This window comes from Pholcus phalangioides, unplaced genomic scaffold (assembly GCF_987345545.1).
Source record: "Pholcus phalangioides strain wild (caught in Gottingen) unplaced genomic scaffold, Ppha-v1.0 ptg000003l_1, whole genome shotgun sequence".
Lineage (NCBI taxonomy): Eukaryota > Metazoa > Arthropoda > Arachnida > Araneae > Pholcidae > Pholcus > Pholcus phalangioides.
Window position 1 is genome coordinate 26,906,603 of NW_028301596.1, and position 22,893 is coordinate 26,929,495.

Genomic DNA, 22,893 nt, shown 5'->3' on the forward strand with positions numbered 1-22,893 from the left:
ATTAAAAATATAAAAACCCCTTGTACAAGGATAAAATTTTATCTTTCCCCATTATTGAATCATGTAGATTACCTGAAGACGCATTAAACAGTCATGGTGCTTAAATTTATTTAGATATTAATATTTTAAGAGAATTCGATCCAGCAAAACACATGTTAAGTATAGGGAAAAGAGCGGTTTGTTTGGGCTTACTTGTCAGTCCATAGGGTTGCCACAACGGCTTCAATTTTCCTGCCTGATGTCACCTCCTGTTATTCTTTCCTCCATATTACGGAGTGGATCCAAGGTTTTCTAGAATATATATAGGTGGGAGTGGATCGCCTATCTTGTGGAGTATAGAGCTTTTTTATCTACTCTTTATTTGTATATGATCATGTATTATCTGTTGAACTCTCGTGGTGTAATCACTCACCGATCTATGTTACATACTTTCAGCGGAGAAACAATCTCCCTTGTTCATAGAACTCGTGTAGAAGAAAAACGGTTGATTTTCCTTAAAAAACATTTCGGCAGAACTATGGTATGATCATTTGTTTACATATTTTTACTTCATCAAGGCCCTAACTAGGATTTTTTGATATTTTAATGAAAGTTAAAGGAGAGATAAATTATATATGAGCTATGTAAGCTGAAAAGATTATGAGAGAAGATTCTTGATGTTTGTAGGAAATTCTAATAAGGGTTCATTAAACATAAAAATTATTTTTTAAATTTACTGCAGATGCTATCTTAATGTTAAATACGTGGTTATGTATTTTTACCAATAAATGGCAGCAAATTCGTTTTGGATGAGGGAAATATTCCAGACCTGTCTAGTTTTTAATATACAGTGTCTTTCAAAACCAATCACCCGATTCGAAATGTGTATATTATGAAAAATATTGAACACATAGACACTTAAGATTAATTTTATATTACATGGCTAATCAAAGTTTTTTTACAAACCTAATTAAAGGTGCTGAATCGGGATACACAGCATATGTCTATATGGAAGTCAAATTCATCTGAAACTTTTGCCTTTACCCCTATACATACCTTTTACCTTTGTCTTGGAATTGTTTATACCATCGCCTAATGCTCTTAGCAGTAGGAAGTACAACACCAGGGTATTGTCAATGAAAAGCACGATGAACAATTATTACAGGCTTAGACTTTGCGAAGCTTAGAACACAAAACGATTTCGCTTGTGCAGTCACCATCTTCACAAACACTGAAGTGGCGGCTGAAGGAAGTACGTTAGCGCTACCATATGGCAACTGCATGAAATCGAGATTTCATTCTTTCTACCTGTACATTATTCAATCAAAACAGATTAAAAGCTGAATAGTTATGATTTTTTTAAATCATGATTCTTTTTTAAACACCTTGTATAATAAATCCACCATCCCTTTGGAAAAGAGTGCAAACCATCCCAAGATGGTCTCTCTGAGCGGTCATGTCTGTCTGTTTATAATAAGTCCTCCACACCAGTACCTAATATTTTTTTGAATCCTTAATTTCTTTCAACTCCTGGCAGCTCATCGATCGAATATCCCATAGCTTCCACTATTTCCAATATTGATTAATTTTTAGCTTGTTTGTTAAGGTAGTTTTCATTTCTATAGTTCAACAAGCATTCATGGCGAAGATATCCTTCAACGAACTTGAAGCTTGTGTCCTCTGGCCATTTCGCCATGTTATATTTCAGTGGAATTCTAGCTAAATGGCAGAGGAGACGATGGAACATAAACAGGTTCATGCTCGAGATCGAAATAACCCCCCCCCCCCCAGAGACAGCCTAAAGATCCCTCCAAGAACGATAGGCTACGCCCATTGGCGCATGCGTATAGGTCTACTTAACCAAAAAAATACAGTAGTCTTTATTTCATTAAATTAATCACTTACAACTAAACCTGTGTAAACGGTCCTTATCATCTGCATACATTTTAAAGGACTTGATAACTTAAAATTTAGTTAAGTACTTGATCACTTAACACATGTAAACGAGCCTTTAAGCAAAGTTATATTTTCTTCATCTAGCTGTTTTGACTGCATATCACATTTAAGTTTTTGATATCTGTGAGAACACATTGAAAATTCTTAGATAATCAGTGGAACACTCGGCTACTACTGTAGAACATTGATTACCTGAACATAAATTTTTTCCAGGAACAGCTTTGGTATGTTCTTGGAACTTGAATCCTCTTATCTGCCACCTCGATAGCTTCGTTCTATTGTACAATCCACTTCCAAACAATTGTACATACCATACTAGTGAGCTAGGTACGCCATAGATATAAACAATGGCGAATCCGCATATAGTGTATGTAGTTATAAACGATTCACAAGCAAACAAATATGTTAATAAGAGCAGATTTAGCCTTCATTTTTTTTCAATTACGAATTCATTTTAATCCTGTGGGTGTGCCTTAATGAAAGGGAGACAAGGGTCTTCATGATGACATAACAGTTCTTATCACTGTTTTATTTATCACTGTTTTGTTTAAGAGAGGGTATCTTTCCTAACTTGCTTAGGAACATATTTTTCAATTTTTTTTTAGTTTTAGTAGTGTAAACACTTTTTGTCTTTCCCAAATGCAGAATGGGTTTGCGGTGATCTGTGTGTATGTGTGTATATATGAATTGACATCATCGTGCTCCCCCCCCCCTCCCAGTTTATCTCCGCCTTATATAAGGGTATCATTTTTTTAAACAGGGCTCCCACTCGTCCTACTTTTCCTACTTTTTGGTAAAATGCCCTATTTTTTGTCCTACTTTCTCGGTTTTGTCCTACTTTCTAGTTTTTGTCGTACTTTTCTTATTTTTTTACCAAATCCTATCGACAAAATTTGTGAATTGATTTTAATTGAGCAGAATATTATTGATATATTGCAGATGTTGGAGAATGCAATTAATGATTCTGCCAAAGCAGAAATTGTATGATTTTTAAGGTAATTTAGAGGGGGGGGGGCTGACAGAGCTCCAGCCCTGCGGCCCGGGAGTCGGGGTCTCGTGGAAAGATCTTTTTGATTTTTTTTCTTTCAGATATGTCCCATAGGAAAATAGACACGACTCTTTAATATTAATCATATCAATTTTTACTCGTATGGGCGGATATCTTGAACTACGTACCTTAGATCTCATTGAAAGTTTTTTTAACTATACACATGTACAAGTAAACAGAAAAAAAAATCCGGAAACGAAGAAAAGAACATTGTACAAGGGCCCCCCCCCCTGACTCTCATGGCAGTCCTTCTCCTAGGAAGGAAGAAAAGACATTGTGATGGTCATGGCTACTGAGACGTCAAGGGCATCAGCATTTTGTGTGTCCTCAGGGCTATATCCACTAGAATAAGGGAGGCCACTAGAATAATCCTTATCTAGTCATCTAGTGTGTGTAGGGACCTACAGGGCTACCGCACGACCCCTGCTGTTTCAGTTCGTAGAAGGCCATAATGTCTCGATAGAATGAAAATTAGAGTAAACAGACGTATTCCACAGTGAAACTGCCTCTGGGTGCCGATAAAGCACATGAACCCCTCCCCCAACATCCTGGAACAGGGGCCCGTAGGCTGCGCTGTTCAGCGGACCCCCCTCTATAAAGTGAACTAATAGTGTGGAAAAAGGAAAAAAAGACAAAAATAGTCCAGGCCCCAGGCCTGAAGCTCTGCCAGCCCCACTCTCGTGGGCGGGTTACGATACTGAGACAGCTTTGCTGCAAGCTTTTGTATACAGTGGATCCCGCATTACTTTTTCCTCCTTGGGTCCTGCGACTCTCTGGTGCCAACTCTTATTACTGATACTCATCGAGATTTCTCGTTTAAAGCGTTTTCCCGTAAAAAATTGTATGAAATGGCTGTAATGGTGTGTGCACTGAATCATGTGATTTCGCTCACAGCCCCTCTAGTAACCCCCTCCCTCTCCGAACAAATCAAGGGGTTTTTTCCTTGTTTCTGAAAAAAAAGGCTATATTCCACATCAGCCTTTTTTATTCACTGTCTTGAGGACACATCTCCCCTCAAAACGATTAGACGATATTGTTGGATCGGTGAATATAATTCACAGACGATATTGTTGGATCATTTGAACAGAAAAATATTTACGGTTCGCGTCTGCAAAAATACAGTTGTTCGAAATCTTTTAGTAAAATAGTTAAACGAGTTTGCGTACATAGAGGATTGATTTTTTTTCCCACGTGGATGAATCCTACGGTTCTAGTCCAAAAGAACGGTAAGCAAAGCTAAAAATTTGAATTTTTGTTAAATTTTTATTTTGAGCATTAAGAGTTAACTATAATAAATCTATGTCAGAAGAGTTTGTCCCTGCATCGAGGCCAGTTGCGATGTTTGTTGAATTGTGTTTCATAAAGTTTAAAAACGATTATTTTTAATTGGGCATATTTACAAATTACAGAGTAACCTCGTTCATACGTCACTCAGTTATACAACTTTCATGTTTATATGACGTTTAATTTGGGTAGCAATTGGTAACAATACATTTTAAACAACAATACAACAAATACATTTTAATGTTAAAATATTTCATTCATTTAATTTAACGTAAAACCTCAATTATTCGACGTTTTCGCTTCGACTAAAACTCGGAAACTTTTGAAAAAAGAAAAACGTAATTTATATCCATCAAATGCGCACAAAATTTTTGTATGCAGTGAAAAAGCGTTGCTGCAACAGTTTTAGCATATTTTCACTGCAAAAGACATAAATTTTAGGGTGATTGCTGACATATACGCAAATTGCCAGTGAGATGGCTGATGACCATTTAGAGTTGACAATTAGGTGATTTGTTTATTGCCTCTTTCTGAGAATACGCAGATGTAAAGAGTCCTGGGAACAGCTTTGGTATAAGGGACACGCCAAATTGGCGACTTTTTCCCGGTTTTTTTTTCTGGCGATAAGTTGCCATTGTTGGCGTACTCTGGTTCGGTGTTGTTCTGCTGGGTTGTCGCTGTTCTGGAAAATTCTGCCAGGTGGCGTTAGTTGTTGTAGCCCGTCTTTTCAAACAGTGGTACAGCCATTTTGTCGTTTGTGCTTGTTGTCAGTTGTGTCGAGTGTTTGGATTACATTTTCATAGCTGGTCAGGTTGTATTGTTCCCTTTTTTTCCCTTTATTTAAACAGTGCCAGTATTTTATTTATACCCTGATCGCTTTATTATTTAAACAATGCCTGGGCTTTATTTAAACACAGATCGATTTATTATTTAAACAACGGTCCAGGGCTTTATTTAAACCCAGATCGATTTGTTATTTAAACAATGCATTATTTAAACAATGCCCGGGTTTTATTTAAACCCTGATTGATTTATTTTTATCCAGAGTTTTATTTTTTAAACAATCCAGAGCTTATTTTTGTTTATTGTTTTTTGCTGTTTTTTTTTCTGGTGCACGTAGTGTCTGGCGGCTTTTTCTTGGACCTTGGACCGTTGGACATATTTGGCGTCAGAAAAAAAAAATTGCCAAAAACCGTTAATCTGTCCCTTATACCAAAGCTGTTCCGAGTCCTGAAGAAATGGGTTTCAATTGTTTTGACGGCCATACGACCTTTCAGAATTTTTTCTCTCCCTATGTTTTCAACGTTATCCTGAGAGGGTGAGAAAGTCTACTGTAAGCATTTGGGGGGTACAGCTCTGCCTATAATAGACAGATACGGTACACATGCACAGAAAGTTCTTTCGATAATTTCCTGTAGAACTTTCTTTCGATGTGGTGCTTCGCTTGCTGACAGGGCCGTCTTAAGAGCATCATGGGCCTCCGGGCCAATTGATTTTTCTGAGGCCCAACCTAGAGAATTCTCAAATTTCAATTACTTCCCATTTTTGTGAGGCCTTCCCCTCTTCTCTTGAGGCCCCCGGGCCGTGCTGAAATGGGTCCATGCTTTCAGACGGCACTGCTTGCTGACTGTGTCAAATTCGTCGTTCGCAATGTCGGAAAAACAAAAAACGCTCTCTCTAAAAAACTGGAAATTTTGGTATACTTCAACAAGAATTTTAAATTGATAACGAAAGTTCATCTTGCAAACAGGTCCGTCATTTAGGTGGTCCCCCCCCCCCCCCGGCTTTTTAAAATACACTAAAAATGGTATATATATATATATACATACATTGAGTAGGCTATATGTGTTTTGACCCCCCCCCCCCTCTGGAAAAAGTTGAAATGACGGCCCTGCTTGCAAACCAGTTGAATATGTTTGTTTTAACTTTTTGAAACGATTATAAAGTAGAGAAACAACCAAAGAGATGTTTGGTCAACAAACCTCTTGATTGAAAATCATCTGCTGCCAAACAAAAAGTCCAAGATGGGGAAATTTTTGCAAGTCGAGAAGATTTTGTTACAATTTTGTACCCAATGTCATGTCCCAAAGGTAATGTTGTGCCAAATTTTATTTCTTTAAATGATTTGAAATGTGATTTAATTTCCTCTCAAGTATGAAATGATATTTTTTAAGAACAGAATTGGAATGCAATTAAACACATAGAATTTTATAACATTTTTTTATGTATGGGGGGGGGGGGCATAATTTTTTAAAAAGGCTCAGTTATTCACTTCGACATACACATAAAACGCATTTTATAAAACGTTTTGAATCGGCCTCTTGAACGTCGTATAAACGACTGTACAGAATTGTTAAGTTGCTCAGTTGAATAGATGAAGTGAACACAAATATTTGAATTATTTCAGTTCAATTTTTCAGGCTGGTGCTTCAACCAACGCCAATGAAAATAGTTTTCAGTATTATTACTTTAACTCTTTAATTCACTAAATTTATTTATTCTTTTTGCACGCCTGTAGTGAATTGCTTGGCATAACGGAATTGCTTCGTTTTATCAAAAAAATCATTGCATGGAATAACGTCATGTTGGAGCAGGGTGTCTCAAACTTTTTCCACCTGAGGCGCCCTTTTCCCCTATTCAATGCTTATCCGCGAGCTCCACCAGCTCTCCAGAGCTGTTTAACAAAGAATATTTTCGATCACGGATTCTGGAAAATTCTTGAATATTTTTATTTTTTATTAATTTCTTATTTCTTATCAGGAAAATAGATTATACACATCCACGGAGCCAACAATGATGGCTCTTACTAGATGTTAGTGAAAAGAAACAGTTGAATATTTAATATTAGAGTGAATAACTGCATGTGTTTGAAAGAAGACGATAAATTAATAAAAAATAAATTATTAAAAATTTTGAAGCAAGACGATAAATTAATAAAAAATAAATTATTAAAAATTTTGAAGCAAATATTGTTAGTGCAATTATAAAAACAATTCAATAATGAAATAAATGAGGTAGAAAGTCGAAGGTGCATCAAAGTAAAACAGACAAGGTGAATATATCGATGTATATACTGTAATTAGAAATTTCAGTAATGTAAGTTGTATAGATATATCTCATAATGTAAATTACGAAAGAAGGTGTTGGGGGGGGGGGGGAGGAAGAAGGAAATGAAACATTTCAGAGAGAATCAGAAATATTGTTCAGTGTCGGTACTGTAATTAAAAGAAGGTAAAATTTGATTAGTCTTCTATACATGTGTATGAACAGGGCCGCAACTAGATGCTTGGTCAATTGGGCAAACGCACATTTTTACGCCCCTTGTAATGTTAAAGGAGAGGTTTCAGAATGAAATTTGCACCCCTCGGGTCCAGTGCCCTAGGCACAAGACTCGTCTGCTCTCCCCTAGTTGCAGCATTGTGTATGAATGAAGGTTGACAGTTGAATTCATATCAGATGGCAAAGAGTAATAAAATTTATAGGAAGTATGTAAGTAAAATACTTTTCAAAGTTTTATGAACACAAGATAATACATAGATTCAATTTATTCCTGAGGAAGAACGAGAGAAATTAATATTTAAAGAAAACTGATTTTTGAAAATGAGGAAGAGCGATTTTGAAAAAAAAAAAAAATATATATATATATATATATATAATATATATATATATATATCAACTTTATTTGGAAAATCCATTGATTCAGTTGAATGCATGCTGTGATCCTATTATAACCTCACTTTTTCCGGCATGCTGTAAGTGGCCAAAACCACAACATTCAAAAAGCTGGTGCCCCTCGTGTTTTACGGCATGTCGGCCAATGCGTGGGAATACGGTAAGTTTATTAAAATTTTTAAGTAAAATAATTTGATAGTTCAAATCAGTGCTCGTGTAATCAGTACCATTTTGCCCGTATCTTTACTTCAAAAGTAAACACTTTGGCAGAGGAATGGGGAAAAAGACGAGCCCACAAAAAGCCAAGTATTGTACTTAGTTTGAATCTTTTTACGAGAGAACACACCTTTTCTTCTCTTACAAAGAAGCATTCAACAGTGGGCGGAACAAAAATTTTAAACCACACAACACTAAATCCGATATCCCGCTGTTTGTACGGGGGGGAAGGAAAAATGGTTGGATTTTTTTCAAAGTAATTTTGTGACAGTTACCCCTGAACCTTTTTCGTCGATTTTCTCAACACTTTCAAACCGTGAGTCGGTTAACATAACGATTGTAGAGAAAGCATAATTTAATTGTTGTCGCTGTATTAAGACCAGGATGTGAGTTAACTTCATGTGGTTTTGCAACCAAAATGAAACTAAAATGCAATAAATATTGATTTTTTACTTTAATGGCTTAAATGAGCATTAGCTCAAACTTTTTTCACTTTATCGATGTATTGTATGAAATATGAGTTTTACTCTTATTGAATAGAAGTATTACAGAGGGTTCCAATTGTTCATAAATTATCATGAAAGTAAACTCTAACAAAATACAAAATATATGAACTTATCAAAAACAAGTACCTATATTTGATATTTACTTACTTTGTTTTCGTCAAGAAAGTGTAAAATGAAGAGGAGCTTTTTTCCATTTTGTAGGTAATCCTATATTTATAACCGAATGTAATTTTTTAATACTGTATGCAATTAATAAAAATGTGGATTCTGCCAAGATTCACATTTGTTCTTCCTTTTTTCTGGGGAAACGTCACATGAGGAGACTGTCCAGTATAGGATCAGTAAATGAAATCGTATGACTCTGCCTACCATTCTGTACTATGATTTTTTTATATTCCAATTAGTGACTGCAAACAGATGATGTTCTGGATTGACCAGCTTCATCCCATTTCGATACTCAAACAAGTTAAAAAAAATCACATTGTAATCAAATTCATCCATTCCATTTATAGCCACTACATCCATTCGATTATAGCCGCAGTAAGTTATTAGGCGAACTACACACTGTTTCTATCCCCCAGATTTTTCTAGCCCACTGATGTAGGTCAAGCCACTTATGTACGTAAATACAACCTGAGACTCCGGAAAACTTGACTTTGATCCAGTTTATCTATTATCTTGATGATGCCGACCACTAGTGTTGGGGAAACATTGAGAACTAACTCAAATGGACGACTGTCTTCGAACCCGAAAAACAATTTTTATCAATATGGTTTAATAATTACATGTTATTTATGATAGAAATGACACATGGCACTTCCACACGTTTACGAGACATGAATTTTTAAAAAAAAGTTTTTTTTAATCTCCTCTTTCTATACTCCAAAATTCTCTCACTGCCCCTCCGAATTTGCCACCCTGTAAATACATTACTGCATCCTGGTAAGATATTTATAATTAAATGTTAAAAAAATATATTGTTTTTAAACTTATTTGATATAATTTCCTAATTGATGAGGTGAAATTACAAGCATTAATTATGTGTACTTTGAATAAACAATTATTAGTGCACATTTTTATTTTCTTTCATTGTGTCGGAAGAAACCCAACCCTGCTTTTACCAGAACAGCTGTTAAAAATTTCACATTAGAACACAGTCATTGGTTGTATCACCCTTTCGATATATTTTCTTATATGCTGAGTTACTGTAATTTTTTTATTTTTTCAAATTTAATAATATTTTAATTTTTGTTTTAATGTATATGATTGATAAAAATTTCAGGTATTGTAAAACTCTGTTAGTCCTCAGTGAAGGTCCTGCTTTATAAACTAACCATGTAATAACAGATTACATGTAAAAGTGGGTGTTATTAATTCAATAAACTATTAGAGAAAAGGCATAATGCTGGTTATACACCTGTAGCTGTGCGATACTATAACAGGGTTCTACTGTGTAACTTGTCTTAAAAAATTGTAATTTGATATGTATGTTTTAAAATTTCCAGAGTTCGATGCGGTCTGAATTTGATAGTTTTGGTGAAGTTCAAGTTCCATCTTCTAAGTATTATGGTGCTCAAACCATGAGATCACTTCAAAATTTTAACATTGGAGGAGCTTCTGAAATAATGCCGGTATGTTGCTGTAAATAAATTAGCTGATACTGGAATTGTTATACATGTTACAATCCAAGTCAGAAGTCTACCATCTTTTCACATTACCCACTCTTCCAACACCAAAGGACCAGTTGCTGACAACTTTGTGAAGATGCTAGACTTCAGACATGGATTTCTTTTAAACTAAGCACAACCTCAGTCTATCACCAGGGGCAATTTAATACTTTTTTATTCTTCAAGCCGAGCACAACTCAGATCTACCGCCATGAGCAATTTACTACCTAGTGAGTTGTGCCGGAAGTGTGAGTATGTGTACCTAACAGTCTGAGTGCGTATCTAGTGTTGTGTATGATTTTTTTAGTGCTGCCATCTATATCTCAGAAGTGAAGTGTAATGACTGAATATTTGTACTGTTTGTAGGACTGTTGCTCTCTGTGGTGAGACTTTTAAATGGGAAATCGGCTCGCATTTGCACCTTGAAGTTGAGTCCCCGCGATGCGAGTTCGTCACTATGACCACTCAACCAATACTGTGAGTTGTGCATATGTATAATAGTCTGAATGGGTATCTGCTGTATTCCTGAAGGAGTTTCAAAATCAGAGAAAAACAACCTGTAGCTCACATGCCACAAATGACATATCCCGGTACCAGGAATGGCCTGAGGTTTTAATTCAAAAATTGAAGAAACATGTAATTCTTGATTCTTAATAACTTTTTAGATTCTTAAATTTCTGATTTTTGGAGAAAAAATTTGGACAGATTTCTTATTCTTTATAGTGACTAACATAGAATGCCTTAAACCCAGGGTATGAAAAAATCATTTTTTTAAAATCTGATTTTTTTAATTAAAATTAACTGACTGCATATTAATTAAAACAAATCTTGTGAATCATTAAAAATGCATATTTTTATATCACCCAAGTGCTTTTTTCTCCTAATTGCTTAAATTTAATTCAGCATTAATTAATAAATTACAAACGACGTAAAAGCAAAAAATATTAACACCACAAGTCTGTTTATGTTGAGTCCCAATTAACCGTCATTTCGGTAGGTGCATTTTAAGATGCTCAAATTTTCCATGTCATTTCTGGGCAGGAGCGTCTCTAGACGTAGAAATTTTCCATGTCTATTCTGGGCGAGAGCATCTCTAGATGCTCATGAAAGAAAGTTCTTTCCCCCAAAACACTTTGTGCAATGAGTGACAAGCTGTAACTCGCCTTTTCATTCAGGTATCCCTTTGGGGCTACTTCACAAGAGCAGGAAATTATACTCAAGGAAAGAGTGCATATTTTATTGTGTCCTTTCAACAAGACCGCCGATCTTATGTTCAAGTACCGCAGATGACAGGCTATATAGACATTCCCAAGCCATGAATACAATACAATGGCTTCGGTAAAAAAAGAATATAATGACTTCGGTAGAATGCTGCATACTTCGGCATCGTTCACGAGATGTCCAGTTTTGTTAATTGACAACTACAATAGTAAGTTGTTTATTCATTCTAAAAATAGCGGGGAAAAGGTTTTGTACTTGTTTGTTTATAGTTCATTTTTTCCAGACGCATAGGAACTTCTGGCCAAGAAACACAAAGGTAAAGCTCAAATTACACACTATTCCCTTCAAGGGGAAATAATTATTAGAGTACCCATATACCGGGCTTCTTCATTTTTTTCTAGTTTTTTTTTTTGTCACTCAGATATTATCGACGAAATAATTTTTTACTGTTATGATCCTACGACAATAATATATGTTAAAGACAACTAAACTATGGGGGTGGGGGGCAGAAATCTACATTCGGCCAATAATACGATCATTGTAGTGCTCTTAAAAAAATTTTTATCCGACACCACACTATTTATGCATTTTAACATTTTAAATTTGGTACAATATATTATATTCATGCAAAGACCAATATTCTGAAAGTAAGAAAAATATGTATAAAGGAAAAGGAGAAAAATAGAAGGCATACAGCACAAAAAAAAGTACAATGGTGTCCAGAGTTTTGACTTTACATATAGTTCCATTGATTTCCCCCTCCCCTTTGATTCAGAAAATTAACATTTCAATTGTTTGTAGGATATCAGTTCAGTATCAGCTGGCTATTTTTTTTATCTACTACTTCGCCGATTGTATTTGAAGGAACATGGAGAAAAATCACAGCATTTTTGAATTTGCAAAATCCACATAATTGCTAAGAGCAGAGCGGCTCTCAATCTTTTTTGACTCGCGGAGCCCTTTCTGGTCTATAATTTTTATGGTGGAGCCCCATGGGCCTATTTTTCATTTATTCATCAAAGTTACTGATAAGTAAGTTACATCAAAGTTAAAATACTTTTAACTATTTTTTTTTTCAAATTTACTGTTTTTTTTACTTTCCTTGAGCAGCCGCGGATCCCCTGTGGAGTACACACGGAGTCCCAAGGGCCCCTCGGATCGATATAATTGAAGAGTATACAAATGCCACCTCCTTGATGGTTGCCACAATGTAAATTGATAAATAAGGTATCTCTGGAATTACACTATAAAAGTTATTTTGCAAAAAAAATCCATAAACGCATTGGTTACATTCACTCAAACGTAACCTATGCTCTTATTGGCTGTATTTTTTTTTTAATTAAATAACTTTTATTAAATTTTTACAGAGTAATCCTGGCAGGAATGTCATTTCAACTTTTTCCGAGGGGGGGGGGGGCAAACAAAGAACATGTACTCAATGTATGTGTATATATACATATATACACACCATTTTTAGTGTATTTTCAAAAGCCAGGGGGGAAACGAATCTCGGCCTAATTTATGTGGCAGCAAATGCGATCATTTTTATCAACCAAAAACCAAGGCTGCGAATCTGGAACGAAAAACAATCGTAATGCAAATGGTGAGAACTCATTTGCACATACAATGTGCAGTTTTAATATCAATTAATAATAATTAATTTTTAGGAGTATTGATTACTTATTGTTCTCATTTACTACTTTTGTTTAAATTGCCCATATGTTTTGAGATTGAAGTCCAGGAAAATTTCTGGGATCGGATCACTTTGATTCTATATTTTTCGGGATTGGGAGAAAAACCCAAGAAGCATTAAACCCTAGTTATAAAAGTGCTGGATCTCATTAAATCATTATTGTTTCAGATAAGTTCAGGTGAACTCGTTTTTAAGTCAAAAGCGTATACAGAATTTTTGTCAAGGAGAGGTATATTCATCAACTTTTTTTTTTCTTCTGAGGAGAGAGGGTTAATTTCTACTGGAAATAAAAACACCTCAGAAAAGGGGGAGGGTTAAACCCCTCCTCCCTTTCGTATGCCAGTGTCTTGCGTACAACACTTCACATCAAAACATCGTACATCCTATCAATTCAGATTTTCAACAAACAACTAAACTTTGATAGTGTAGAAAGGTTTATTTAGCCGTATAAAATTAATACGTGTCTGCTGAGGGATCAGTGAATGACCATCAGAGTGACCTATTGAGTTTGCGAGCATGTGAGTGACCACCAGAGTGACCAAACAGATCAGTGAGTAACTAAAAAAGAAAGATCTAGAGAGTTTGTGAGCATGTGAGTAACCAAAGGGGGAATGATCTAGAGCAGCGGTTTTCAATATTTTTGAGTCGCAGAGCCTTTTTAACTAACAAATTCTATGGCGGAGCCCCATAGGCCAATTTTTTAGTTATTCATCAAAGTTACTGATTTATTTTTATTATTTAAAATAATGATTTTTTAAATTTTACTGGTTTTTTTTCCCTCTGGCGGCCGCGGAGCCGCTGGAGAGTGCACAAAAAGCCCCAAGGGCTCCGCGGAGCACCAGTTGAGAACAGCTGATCTAGAGTATGAAGAAACAGGTTGGTGAGTGGCCAAAAAAGCGAATAATGAAGTGTGCTGGCAGTGAGGAACAAAAAAGAAAAACCTAGAGCAGCGGTTCTCAACCTTTTTTCTCGCGGAGCCAAATAGAAGGGGTGCAAGAGCTGTGCCAAACTGCGCGGAAACGGTTCTCTTGCTACATGGTGTGCCGAGGCGCCAAATCCCTGAGCATTTGTGGCAATTCTTGTTCGTGGAGGCACCGCTAATGCACTGTAGTGCGTCAAATACCCGTAAGACCAAGAAGCATGAAAATTTTGTTCACGGGACGCGTTCTTTCCGAGACATGGAGGAGAATATTCAATTCCTTTCACTTCCCTCCATCTACCACAATCGCGCTATCTGGTGATCTTGGAAAGTAGTTGTACTACTTTGAAATAGTCTAATAATGGCCCTGTACCATGTATAACCTGCGGTCTATCAAAGTCCCTGAATGAATGTGGGCTCTTCACAGAGAAAAACACTCAGCCTCCATTTTTGAAACATTGATTACGCACACAAAACATACAGGACAATCACATACAGACATAACAAAAACATGCTGTCTTTCCCACTGACTTCTTCCGGCAAACTCACTGTTGCCACCACTAATCTTTACAATATTACTCATTCACTTGCGTACCGCAGCGCCATCTACCGACAATAAAAATCCTACAGCTCGGCCATCCTGCTGCTCACTGACCTCAGTGACATTTTACATGAACAACAATATTCGTATAAGCATAAAAAATTCGGAACATAAAATTTATATCAGCATAAAAAATACAAAACATAGTATTCATATGAGCATAAAAATTCAAAACACAAAATTTGTATAAGCATGAAAATCCAGAACATTATATTTGTATACATTTCTAATAACGTTTCATGAGATCAGCTGTGGTAGTAGTGGTGAAAGGACCTGAATGATCTCCGACTTTCTTCACCTCATATCAGTCCTTAACATTCACTTTTGTGACTTCATATGGACCAAAAAATTTGGGTCTCAACTTCAGTCCGGGGTCGAACTGAGTCCTTTGTATAGCCACCAGGTCACCAACTTGGTATTTGGGTGCCTTTTTTCTCTTTTTGTTGTAAGTTCGCCTATTTTCAGCCTGAATCTTGTGGATATTTTTCTTCGCCTCTTCTCTAATGACATTTCTTTAATCGTGGAATTTATCAACAGCCTTTTCCATCAGGAGATCTCTTAGTAAAATGTCTTCTTTATTTCTCATTTTCACACCAGTTAAAAGTTCAAATGGCGTGTATTTCGTACTTCGATTAGTCGTGCTGTTCAAGACCCTCTGCAACTTATCAACGTGCTTGAACCACTTTGTTGCATCGTCAAGAGGCAACTTGGTTAGGACTGGTATTAGAGTACAGTGGATTCTTTCGACCTGTCCGTTCCCACGAGGAACACCTGTGGCAATCTGCAAATGCATGATGCCCTCTTCAGCACAATAATCACTGAAAGCTTTCGAAACGAATGTTGAGCTTCTGTCACTTATAATCTGGTACGGACTCCCAAAAGTCTTCTGCTGAAGCTTCAACTTCCCTAAGGCGTCCTCTGCTGACGTAGACTTAACCGGATACAACCAGGTGAATTTCGTGAACGCATCTACAACAGTTAGTATATGCTGGTAATTCTTATTCGTTGAAGGTAAGGGACCTATGAAATCAACGTGATAAGTTCCTAGTGGTACATCTGCTTTTGGGATTGGGTTCAAAAACCCTTCCTTTTTCCCACATTTTTTGTTTGCCAATATGCATGGAACACAACTGAGAATAACTCTTTCTGTCAGCTTGCTCAAGTTAGGAATATGGAACTCTTGCTTCAGAACCTCTTCCGTCTTAGATGTGGAAAAATGACCTTTTTCATGAGCTAATTTTATCAGCTTCATCTGCATGTCTTTCGGAACCACAATGAGTTCACGACCATTTATAAACTTGTAGAGAATGTCATTCCTTACAAAGTATTCTTCAGATTCACTGTCAGTAAGCAGTGTTCTAAGGGCACAGATGTGTTCATCTTCTAATTGGACATTCTTCAGTTTTGCAGTCAAGGTGTCATTCCCAACTATCATGACTGGGTGTCTACTTAAGGCGTTGACATGCTGCATCCTCTGACTGGATCTATGAGTGATTTCATAGTCAAATTCTTCCAGAAGAAGCATAGCTTAGTCCAAATGGGATGGACGAATTAGCGATTCTTGTAACAAGATCTTTCTTGTCCATGGTCTTCTGAAATGCTGAACAGTCTGTGACAATTTTGAATCTATTACCCAACAGATATACTCGGCACTTCTTCAAGGCTTCGATAATTGCTACTACTTCTAACTCCTAGCTACTGTACTTTTCCTCAGCGGGACTTGTTTTCTTTTTGACATGTAGTAAACTGGATGTAAGCTTCCGTCATCAGCTTCTTGTAGTAATACTGCACCGTAACTATGTTTGCTGGCATCTGTATGCAACTCTGTTCTCCGCCCTTGTTGAAAATACTTAGCACTGGACTTTCGGTTAGTGATGTTTTGAGCTTCTTGAATGCTTCTTCTTGTTCGGGACCAAAATCAAATGTATGGTCAACAAATCACTTAGTGGTTTGGCGATCTTGGCGTATCCTGGGATAAACTTTCTGAAATATCCCGCAAGTCCTAAAAAACTTTGTGTTTGCTTCATGCTCGTTGGGACAGGAAATTTTTTCACCGCTAGTGTCATTTCTGGAGACGGGCGGATCGACCCATTTTCTACGATATGGCCAAGGAACTCTACCCGTCGTTTCAAAAATTGACATGGGAAAACCCCGTTTTTAAGATCTAGTGCGGTGTACAATTTTGCACGCTGCAACTTATCTAAGACATCTTCTATCAACGGCAGAGGAAACCTGTCTTTGACGAGTTTCCTGTTCAATTTTCTGTAATCAACACACAACCTAGTTGTGTTGTCTTTTTTCTTCACCAATACCACTGGGCTGACATAGTCAGAAGAACTTGGCCTTATAATTCCTTCTTCTAGCCATTCATGGATCTGCTTGTTCACTGCTTGCCTCTCAGGAAATGATAGGCGTCGAGCTCTCTGATATACAGGTGTTTCATCATTGAGAATAATTCTCATAGAGACATTCGTTTTTTGTCTTTTCCGGCTTATAAGACAAAACAATCTTTCTTAGCTTCTCTCTCACTTCTCTATCACAAATGTGATCCAGTTCAAGTTGGTCTTGATCCGATTCAGATATCTGCATGAGCCAATGTCCTCTCTCCTCTTTACAAAAAGTGACTTCACTTTCATCGAAGTGCAATGAAGCCTGTTTTCGGATTCCAGCTCCAATCACTGCTTGAAAGTTCAGTTGTGTTGTGGGTACAACATGCCACGTAAGGGTGAAGATATTTCCGTCCAACTCAACTTCCTGTTCAAAGGATCCTTTAGTCCACACCTGTCCTGCACCAATTCCAGATAGTAGCATGGGCTTACGCGTCAATTCCGGAACGCCAACAGCTTGTCTGTATACATCCTCACGCAACAGGCATACTGCACTGCTTGTGTCGACAAGTGCACCAACTGTCAAATTTTTGAATTTCACCTGTTTAGTAGGAAGCGTTCTTGAGATCTATGATTTTGAAATTAGGGGGCGTGTCCAACCCTAATTCACTCGCGAGCACCTTCAAGTCCTCTTTGATGCCCTGTGCCAAATAAGCCATGGCGACGTCGTGTAAAAGGACGTAAATTACACTGCAATGTACTTTCGGTCAGAAACACTTTTTTTTTTTCAAGGGCACGAAACACTTATCGCGATCCACATTTATCACGGACGCTCACTTTTCGAGTCTTGGCGACCAACGGCGAAGACGAAACCGATCGCGAAATCTCAAGCACAGACTTGTTAAGACGAAACTGATCGCGAAACCCTCAACAGTCTCGCGAACATGAAATCAATCGCGAAATTTTCAGCACAGTCTCGCGGACATGAAACCGGTCGCGAAATTCTGAGTCTGGCTGACTCCCACGAAGACGAAACCTTCCTGCAATCGTCCAACCTCCGAGCCTGGGTGGCTCACTTGAATCAGCACGCTCCGCCAACGAAACTTGAATCAAGACGACTCGCCATCACATCAAAATGCGACAAATTCGAGTCGGCTCCTACAAAGACGAAACTTTGCGATCGTCGAACCTCCGAGCCTGGATGGCTCACTTGAATCAGCGCGACTTGAAGAGGAAACTCGAATCAAGACGATTTGCCCTCACATCCAAATCCGATGAATTTACATCGATCCCGGACGAGCCCCCAATTTCTCTGTGGGCTCTTCACAGAGAAAAACACACAGCCTCCATTTTTGAAACATTTATTACGCACACAAAACATACAGGATGATCACATACAGACATAAAAACATGCGATCTTTCCCGCCGACTTCTCCTGGCAAACTCACTGTTGCCACCACTAATCTTTACAATATAACTCATTCATGTGCGTATCGCAGCGCCATCTACCAAAAAAGAACTAAAAATAAAAATCCTACATGAATATGCCGAATTTTCCGATTTCGAAGAACGTTTTTTTTCTCCTGCGGGTTATATACTGAAAATAACGGTAATTTTGCCGCTACCAACCGTTCAAAGACAGCGTATTTATGTTCTAAATTCGTTTTATTTCCCACAAGATTACACACGCACCTTTGCGAAGAATCAAAAGCAGATTGGTGTACTTGTTTAAATTACCAAAATTTTTCGGAGATCGTTGGGAAAAAACGGGATCTATAAAAACTCCAGCTAAAATATCCATGGTTTTGTCGTCTAGCCACTATATGATCGTGTGGTTATCGTCTGCGGTTGTCGATCGTGACAATTTCACATCGCGAAAATCCGGATTTGGCGAATAGGGCCGGCTCCAGGAAAACAATCTCTACCCATGCAGAATCTATTTTTAGTGCTACTGACCACATTTTTTTGGTCGACAAAGCTTTTTTCACCCTTTCCATTCCATTTCGCACCCCTCCTGGAGCGGGCCCAATATGTCCGCACGGTCCGACCCTGCGTTGGGGGGGGGGGAAGTGGCATGCTCTTAACAATAGTCAAAGGAAGGAATTTGTACTAAGAGTGTGTGTGCTCTATCATTTTATATACATAATACAAATACACCACCACAACAGGCAAAAATGCCCAATGAGGTGGCTGAGAAAAAGATGCCCATAAAAATATGGATGTCATATGTTTCAAAAATACAGCAACCCAATTAAAATGCAATTAATAAAAATTATAAACAATTTATACAGGTGATAAAATATTATACAATGCCCATAAAGAGTACTTATGGTTGTCTTATTCAAAGTATGGATAGCTTCTCGATTTACCCCAACATGTTTATCGTATTTCTTTTTAAACAAGTCAATTGTGTTACAGTTTACTACCTCCGGGGGTAAGCTGTTCCATTTATTAACAACCTATTTTAGAGAAAAATTCCCTGCAACACCATAACCTTGCATTTTCCCTCATTAATCGATACTGGTGTATCCTTGTAAAAGCGACAATTCGGGTGACAGCTTTCAGCCAGCACAGTCGCAGATTTCTTCGCTCCTCGATCCAGCTTCAAGACGGACGACAGACGGCGCGTTAGTATCATAACGTGTGCAAAGACGGTGAAGTCAACCACGGCCAATATACGGAGGTCCTGTTCTACGGACTTCTTCGTATCCCTGTCTGCGGTGGATCCTGTTTTTGGTGCTTCGTCCAGTGCTCTCCTTCCGATGTGTGCATCTAAATGTGGTGTGGTTCTTCGCCTTCTGAAGACATCGATGCTGTTTGTGTCCCCCTCCCCAGTGTTACGTCTGACCCAATTTGTCCCCCGTGATTCATTTTTTCAACGTTAATCGGATACATTACAAGGTAAGTGGTTGATATTTGTGTGTCAACTATGGGTAAGGTGTGTCCCTTTGCTAATTTAGATAATTCGGTGGTGGAAAAATTATGTAGCGGGGCCTCGGAGGCAAATGAATCCCGGAGTTAAGAAAGAAGTTCATTGATTTGTTGATTGTGTATGTGAAGGGTAAAGTGAGAGAAGGTGACGAACTGAATCATGTTGGTCAGAATTGTAATATCGTCAACAAATTTGACTCAATTATTGGGGATTTTGTTGTATGGCAAACAGCCTCAAGGACAGAGGCTGATTGCCCGAGGATAAGTCTGAAAAATTTGTTGTTTTCGCCAATAGTGTAATAGAATTTTTTGATTCCTTGAATTTTGAATCTTGTATGCACAAATTGTTGACACATTTTCTGAAAGGTAACGAAAATATCACTTAGACTCCTATTGAGTCTCCCTCTGATGCTGAAAAGGGTAGGCATAAGAGAAAGAAAAAAAATAATGCAAAAAAAACAAATATCTCGAACTCAGAAAGTGAGGGAAGTTCTGATAATACACAAATTGACACGACAACTAAAAATTCTGATGACATCCCCAATCCTGATTCAGAAAGAGGGTTAAAAAATAATAGTATTACTTGCCCTGAACTTTCTAATAGTTTTCACCTGATTCCAAACGATGTAGACCCAACTCCCCCAGTTGAGGACAAGAGTTTAAGTGATAACTCTTTAACTTTCTCAACGAGTGAGGGAAGCTCGAAAAATAATTCAACAAGTAATTGTTCAACGACTGAGTCAGAGTTGGCAAATAATACGGATGAAGGTGTAAATAGCTTTGCAAGTGGAGATTTAAGTATGAAATATGAATCTAGACGCAGTGGTGGTGATGTAATAATACCGGCATGCACAGAAAATGACACTCTCATTAATACTAATCACGCACAAATTCAGGGATCAAATGACTTGACTAATACTGACAATGCAGTGGCTGGTACATCTACTACCACTGTCATTGATGATTTGAATGCCCCGAATAGACAAGTCACACAAGGGGTCTCCTGAATCACCTCTTACACCTACAGGTGTCAACAATGGACAAATATCAAATCCAAGAAATCTTTTGGCTGTCACTGACAATTCAGAGTGACAGTAATGACAATTTCACAGTGGTCACTAGGCAAAAGAAAAAAAAGGACACGCACACTGGGACTACATCTCAACCAACAAGCACATCAAACAACATAAACACTAATAGACGCACAAAAATTCCAGCAATCATTATATCAGACTGGAGTGAAAATTGGATTAACGATTTCGTGGCAGCCAAGAAACTGTGTGATTTCCCACCGACGGCCAAACCTACAAACAATACTGTGGTTGTCCAGGTCTTCTCTGAGAAAGACCATAGAGCTATTACTAAATTCTTTGACTCTAAAAAATTCAAATATTATACATATTTCACCCAAAGTGAAAGGACTCTCAAGTTTGTTGTGCGAGGCTTGCCCACAAACATCAACACGCAAGACATTATAGCAAAGTTAGAAAAGCAGAAGTTCAACCCCGTTAAAATTAGCAATATGAAGAACTATCACTCCGGAAGAGCACTTCCACTGTATCTAGTGGAAATCCCAATCACTGAAAAGGACTTTGCCAGTATCACTAGTATCTCAGATTTACTTATTGAAATTGAACGGTACAAAGGGCTGCAGAGCCCCATTCAATGTAGATCATGTCTAAACTACGGGCACAGTTCCTTTTGATGCAAACTTACGCCTAACTGTGCATTCTGTGCCAATCAACATGAGACTCGGATGTGTCAAGTTAAAGGAAACATCGATAAAATCAAATGTTATCATTGCGGAGGTCCGCAAACGCGACCTATTCTGGGTGCAAGGCTAGACCCTTGTTAACCCAGAACAAGGCACGATTATTTATCCCCAAAGTTCCTGTGAACTTTCAAGGACCTCTCTACAGAGTAATGTGTTGAATGAAGAACAAGATGATGAATTCACAATTGGGCAAGAGCCAATTACTATCACACGTAACCTGAACAACAAGAAATGGACTACAAAAATCTTTTTTTTTGGTTGACAATGATCAGTTGACACAAACCAATATCCAGAAACAAAAAGACCTTGACAATACTATTAGATCTGGAGCACATCCTCTTGCAAAGCAAGGTTCAAGCTCAAAAACTCTGCAAGAAATCAAACTTGATCTTATAGAAAGACACGCCAGAATTACTTATAACAGAGTGTTAAACAATTCATTACATTCACAGAGAGGCTGAACATTACATCAATATCCGAAGCAAATGAATCTCTCCCAGTTCTGCACTCTGAAAAGGACTTTAACGCAATCACAAATTGCTCAACTTTAGATGATGATGCTGCCACGTCAATCGCCAATTCCCCAAACACACACCCACTCATTAACAACACTTACACAATCAGCACACTTACAGATCACCCAGCAAGTCACCCTATTGACACAAGTGAAACACATAAGGCTGTGTCTACAGCAGGCTGTGTGGACAATAACTCCCCAGATTCAAACAGCTTCTCTAACGGCAACTCAGTAGAAATCAGTAACCTTAGTGATAGTTTTTGTCAACTTCTGAACAAAGCAGGTATCTCCATGGACAAAATTGAATAGATTCTCCAATTTTTGATTTTGGTTAACAATTAATTAGTACCAAAAATTAGTACATCGAATATCACGTATAGTAGGCCATTGAGCGTTATGGCTTGGAATACCAATGGTCTCAAAAACAGTATTACAGAATTAAAAGAGGAATTATTTATCAATCAGGGGGACATTCTCTTGGTTTCAGAGACCTGGTTGCTTCCAAGCCAAAAAATTAAGCTTTGTGGATATAATGAAATTAGAAAGGATCATTTACACAATCGAGGGGGAGGGACAGCCATT

At 37.6% G+C, this 22,893-nt stretch overlaps 1 protein-coding gene across 10 annotated transcripts in view; it reads left to right on the forward strand.

Moving 5' to 3' along the window:
• Positions 1 to 218: 218 nt before the first annotated feature.
• The window catches only part of LOC149088346 (fumarate hydratase, mitochondrial-like), a 152,944-nt gene continuing 130,269 nt past the window's right edge, over positions 219 to 22,893 (forward strand). For 2 of the 10 annotated variants that reach the window (XM_089247303.1, XM_089247340.1), the window contains exons 1-2: positions 259 to 520; positions 10,167 to 10,292. In XM_089247303.1, the coding sequence (XP_089103429.1) occupies positions 368 to 520; positions 10,167 to 10,292 (279 nt within the window). In that variant the 5' untranslated portion in view covers positions 259 to 367. Of the gene's footprint in view, positions 521 to 6,218; positions 6,358 to 10,166; positions 10,293 to 22,893 lie in introns of those variants that run through there. The other 8 variants (XM_089247310.1, XM_089247334.1, XM_089247307.1 and 5 more) reach the window with 7 other exon arrangements.